At 38.2% G+C, this 5,000-nt stretch overlaps 2 protein-coding genes across 2 annotated transcripts in view; both read right to left on the bottom strand.

Annotated features, from left to right (window-relative positions):
- Positions 1-1,178, bottom strand: part of LOC125031322 — a 2,263-nt gene extending 1,085 nt beyond the window's left edge. Inside the window, exons 1-2 of the mRNA XM_047622011.1 lie at positions 1,084-1,178; positions 128-318 (exon numbers count right to left, since the gene is read on the bottom strand). Of these exons, the coding sequence (XP_047477967.1) occupies positions 128-310 (183 nt within the window). The 5' untranslated portion in view covers positions 311-318; positions 1,084-1,178. The remainder of the gene's footprint in view (positions 1-127; positions 319-1,083) is intronic.
- A 1,681-nt stretch (positions 1,179-2,859) lies between these two features.
- Positions 2,860-5,000, bottom strand: part of LOC125031111 (solute carrier family 35 member B1-like) — a 22,802-nt gene continuing 20,661 nt past the window's right edge. Inside the window, exon 10 of the mRNA XM_047621615.1 lies at positions 2,860-3,744. Within this exon, the coding sequence (XP_047477571.1) occupies positions 3,717-3,744 (28 nt within the window). The 3' untranslated portion in view covers positions 2,860-3,716. The remainder of the gene's footprint in view (positions 3,745-5,000) is intronic.

The following is a 5,000-nucleotide window of genomic DNA, read 5'->3' as shown; positions in this document are numbered from 1 at the left end:
TATAATCGTGCTTATACCTATCACCGTATGTTTCCCTTTTAACCCTCCTGCCCCCCACCCCACATATCTACTTACACTCTCCCTCTTTACCCACCCACTCAACCACCCACCCCCTCCTCTTCCTCACCTGAATGTTAGCCAAATCAGGTGGAACGTGAGCTTCTACCCCGAAGATGATTGGCAGTTCTCCCTTAGTCTCCAGCCACTTCCGCTTGGCCTCCTCTGTGCCCCAAGTGTCCAAAAAGAAAATGTTGGCCAAGTCCATCACCGTGACCATCTTGATGCCGATGATGCAGGTCGGTACACGCATGGCCGTAGCTAGGAGAATAAAGTCGATTACTGAGTGGCTTCCTGAGTATGTAAAGGCGTTATAAGCTTATAAGGCAAGGGTCGGCAACCAGCGGCCCGAAGGCAACTCCTACAAACTCTCTCTGGCCCCCGCACCAAAAGCAAGACAAAAAGAATGACAATTTCTTCTTACAATGTATTTTTCATTCTGCACTGTTATTTGATATACGAAGAACGAATGGGTTACTCAATTAACCTCACAATATGCTCTATGTTTAACATAAGGTCTCTAAATTAAGCACGTGTTAATAAATATATTATTTTGTAACGTGGATAACGAATGTCAATACACTAATTTCTCACGCACACGCACGCACGCATACCCACACACACGCACACGCACACGCACACGCACACACGCGCACACACACACGCACACACACACGCACACACACACACACACACACACACACACACACACACACACACACACACACACACACACACACACACACACACACACACACAGTGTATACACAAATACATAACCATGTTAGATTAACGTATAGAATAACATGCATAATACATTTCTGAATATTCACATCGAAGGAGACAATAAAGATGACCAGCATTTTTCACATCCCCTGGGCCTCAAATGGAGAGGGGCCCAAATGATACTTATATATTATGAGTTAAGGTGGCTATCCCGATATGTATAGATCGAATCGAACATTATCATTTACCTGTCTTACTTTCATTTCATACCTTCAGCCTCCAATATTTTTCAGCACTTACCTCCGTCCTTTGTCGGCGAGTCCAAAAGTTGGGTGGTCCTTTAAATTGAATAACCTGCTCAGAGTAAACCGATTTCTCTGTGTTTTCGTCTTGTCCTTGTACCGAGGATTCGAATCGTGTATGAACACGGAAACGAACCCTGGTTGAGTCGGTGTGTTACTGCCGCCACGATGAGCCTTTGTTGTAGTTACTAAACGGAAATGGACATGCGCACACCCTTAACCTTATTAAGTTTTATTACAATCTTTTTAATCATGCATTGGCTGATATGTATGGGGCAAGGGAGGCAGCTATCCCATATTATAGGTCTTACTCACCAAACGTTTTAATTATAAATATGTAAGAGTGAAACACATAGCCACTATATCCAGAAAATAATATACACTTAGATAAAAAAAATGGGCTAATATGATTTATAGAGTTTTGGTCTGAGTTATAGCTATCTTTGTTCACATATGACTATGACTACGGTTTGCTTTTCACCCCTCTTTGGAAGGGGAGAGGGATCGATGTGACTACAATAACTATCAGGGGACCACAATGCTTAGCATACCATGCAAGGTCTCTCGCATTCTTTTGAGACCAATTGAGGCACCTAAAGCAATATGGATTCACTCCTGGCAAGTCTGCAATAGACTGGGCTGCTTCCATCCTCAATCGATTTCAAGTTTGACTCGGTGCATCGCGAATCGCACAGAGAGATCCTGATACTCTAGGAAATTCCGACAAGGATTATTAGATTCTTTGCTAACCTGTATACTGGTACTGAAAGTGCTGTAGAGTGTGGTGAGGGCCGGTCTAGCTTCTTGCACCAAGACATTTCAACACTTGTATGGACTAGGTTATGGGTAGAGCTACAATTCAAAGTGGTGGAGCAACACTGAGCATTATAAAGGTCACTGACTCAGACTTTGTTGATAGTGTTGGCATTCTATCTGCATCTCTGGAAACCTTTGTGATGGATCTTTATGTATTTAGCAATGATACCAAGCCCTTTGGTTTAAAGGTTTCTTAGATAAAGACCAAAATCTAGGAATTGGAGGACTTGCTAAGAGAACCTGTTCAGTTGGTGTACTTTTGCAGTGAGAACATTGAAGTCATCACTTTACATACCTTGATTTTTCTACCATAGTATCAACACAGTAGAGTGTTCTATCATTCATCATACCTTGACCATATAGATCATTAACTCTGAGCTGTCAGACCAGGAAGTCCATTCATGGCAGCAGGTGCCATGAATGGAGTCAACAAGAGTATTTGGTGTTGCAGGATCAACAGACATATCTTCAGAAGTGAAACTGTCCCATACCTTGGAATCTTGTCTTGATACCCATTGAAAAGGTTCTTGCGCTGGCTCATGAGGTACAGTTGGCAAGACCATGCGTCAAGTAGTGGTTACACCTTGAGACCAGCACCTAGTTTGCTCCTGAAACAGGTTGTCTCTTCTTAAGGTAACCCTGGGTGAAGGAGGCCTGAAGAGCGACCTAAGAAGTTGTAGCATGTAGCCTCATTGATTCATTAGTTGATTTTTTCTCTATACCCAGTTAAATTCTCATAATCCCCCTCCACTTTAACCCTGAGTAAATTTTGCTAGATCCATCACTTGTATCATCAAAGTCTGAAAGCATATGTGCATGATTTGTGTGTGTTTAGCATAGAAAAAAGAGAAGAATATACTATTGCAGCTTAAAAACTTTTCCACCTTTTAATAATATTTGATTTAATGACTTGACCTTTTCTCTGAATGTACTAATGTTCAAATGAAAAATATCTATATAAATACAATAAATTTATTAATGTCAGGCATACAAAGGTATAATGTTCCAGTCTCAAGATAAATAATTGATAGAAAACTCTCAATTATTTCTTAGAATAATACACAATAGAAGACTTCTCAGGTTTTGTATACTTTCTAACCATATGCATTTTGACCAGTATTCTAACTGGTAAAAATAAACCTCTGAGTTCAAACAGGAAATAATCATCTCTATGCTGTATGAAACTTTTTTGTATACTATATATAATAATTGTATCAAGCAGGTTTTCCATAATAAAAATAAATCTTTCAGCTATTATAAATATTTACAAAATGGGTTGCCATTGTTCTGACAACCCCAAAAGGGCTGATTTTTTTCTAACAGTTTTGCCAGCAATACATTGTTTTTCCCTTAAGAAGTCCAGATAACCCAGGCCAAGAGTAAAAATTGTATTGAAAAGAGACAGGTAAATACACATGGTCCTGGACAAAATAAGACTTGACTCAGGACCAGTGGCTTGCAGCACCAACACCTCCGCATAAGGAAGTCCAACCTAATAGAAAAGCAATCCCAAGAGGATCTCTGACTTATACAGAAGACCGCAATGAAAGGATACATAGTTTTGTTTTGCCAGTGACAGGGTATTCATGGAATGCTGAATCAGGGTTATGTGCAAAGCTAATGCAACATATGTATATGAAATAGACAGTAAATGTGGACTAATACAAGAAATCCAGGGCAGTTTTTGTAGAAAAGTTGAGTGAAGAAGCTGTGGCGAGTAAAGATATTTCATGTACTAGAAGTAGCTCTTGCTAGCAGTTCCTCTAGATGTTCCAAATCCATTCTTGTTTGAGAAACCCATCAAAAGTGTGTAACTTAAGTAGAAGTATGTGAATGCAGAAGCCTGTGGAAGACAGAAAATTTATTTTGCAACAAATAAATCATATATATTCTTAAAAATATAAAATACTGAAATTTGTTTGATATATATTAGTTTAACACCAGTATTGGTAACAATAAACACAAACATCCTTATTACTTCCACTGCATATACTCAAATGTCACAACCACTAACATCAATGTTGTAACTACAACATATATGCTGCAGCTAATACCAATGTTCCTACTACAGTATACATGCCACATATAACAAACTAACATGCCAACATGATTATTACTATTGTATTAGAATTACAATGAAGAAAGGTCTACTTCCTTCAATACAGACAGTATGACAACATAACTATCTACCACAGATAACACCTCCACCATCAGTTATAACTTACTGTTTGTTTTATTCAAGTTTTATGGGGACATCCACCAGTTATCCTGGTTAAGTGTATTACAAGTTCAGTGTAATTTTTTTTAGATGCAATAGAAGACATAGAACAAAATTTTGTCTATTATTCCCCTGTAGCTTGCAGATGAAATGTTGTGATTAAGCCTCTGAAAGCACAGTGAGTTTGTTTTTCAGGAACTTTACTTCCTGAAGGTATAGAAGCACCACAGATTCAATAGATATTTCCCTGGGAAGTTATTAGCTAAGTCTGTGTGAACTATAATTTCCTAATGGCTTTAGCGCTCTCCAACAAAGTAATTGTCTTGTTTTGAGTATGTAGGTATTTCTAGATTCAAGAGTAATGAGACTGATGGTGTAAAAATATTTATCATCATCCCAACTACAAACCAATAGTCTCCTTCAAAATGTCTGTCCTTGAAAAGCCATACACCAATAAAAACATTCTCTCCTAGAAATTCCTGAAAACTTCATGACACTGCCTTTAGTTAGTCCATCATGTTTAACAGTTTCATTTGACATCCACAAAACATGTTCATTCATAGAGAGTGCAGTGTCATAAGATGGAAACAAACCTTTTTCTGAATCATTCCTGAACCTCATGCTAGTTCATATGGTTGGCTCTGTCCTTATAAACATGTTGATTGAAAAAAAAAGTAAATGAGCACTAGTTTCATCTTGGATTATACATAAGTACCTTGTGTGCCATTCCAACTTCTGGTATTTTGTTTCCAACACAATCTTGTAAAAAAAAATAATAATAATAAAATACTTGATATACAAAGAAACTGTGGTCTTTTTAAAAACCTTCAAGAGGCATGTAAAGAGAACATCCAACTAAAGGCAGTGTCCCAGCATTTTTT

The sequence above is a fragment of the Penaeus chinensis genome, chromosome 12, assembly GCF_019202785.1.
Source record: "Penaeus chinensis breed Huanghai No. 1 chromosome 12, ASM1920278v2, whole genome shotgun sequence".
NCBI lineage: Eukaryota > Metazoa > Arthropoda > Malacostraca > Decapoda > Penaeidae > Penaeus > Penaeus chinensis.
Note: the sequence above shows the minus strand (reverse complement) of the source record. Positions and strands in the feature narration are given on the sequence as shown.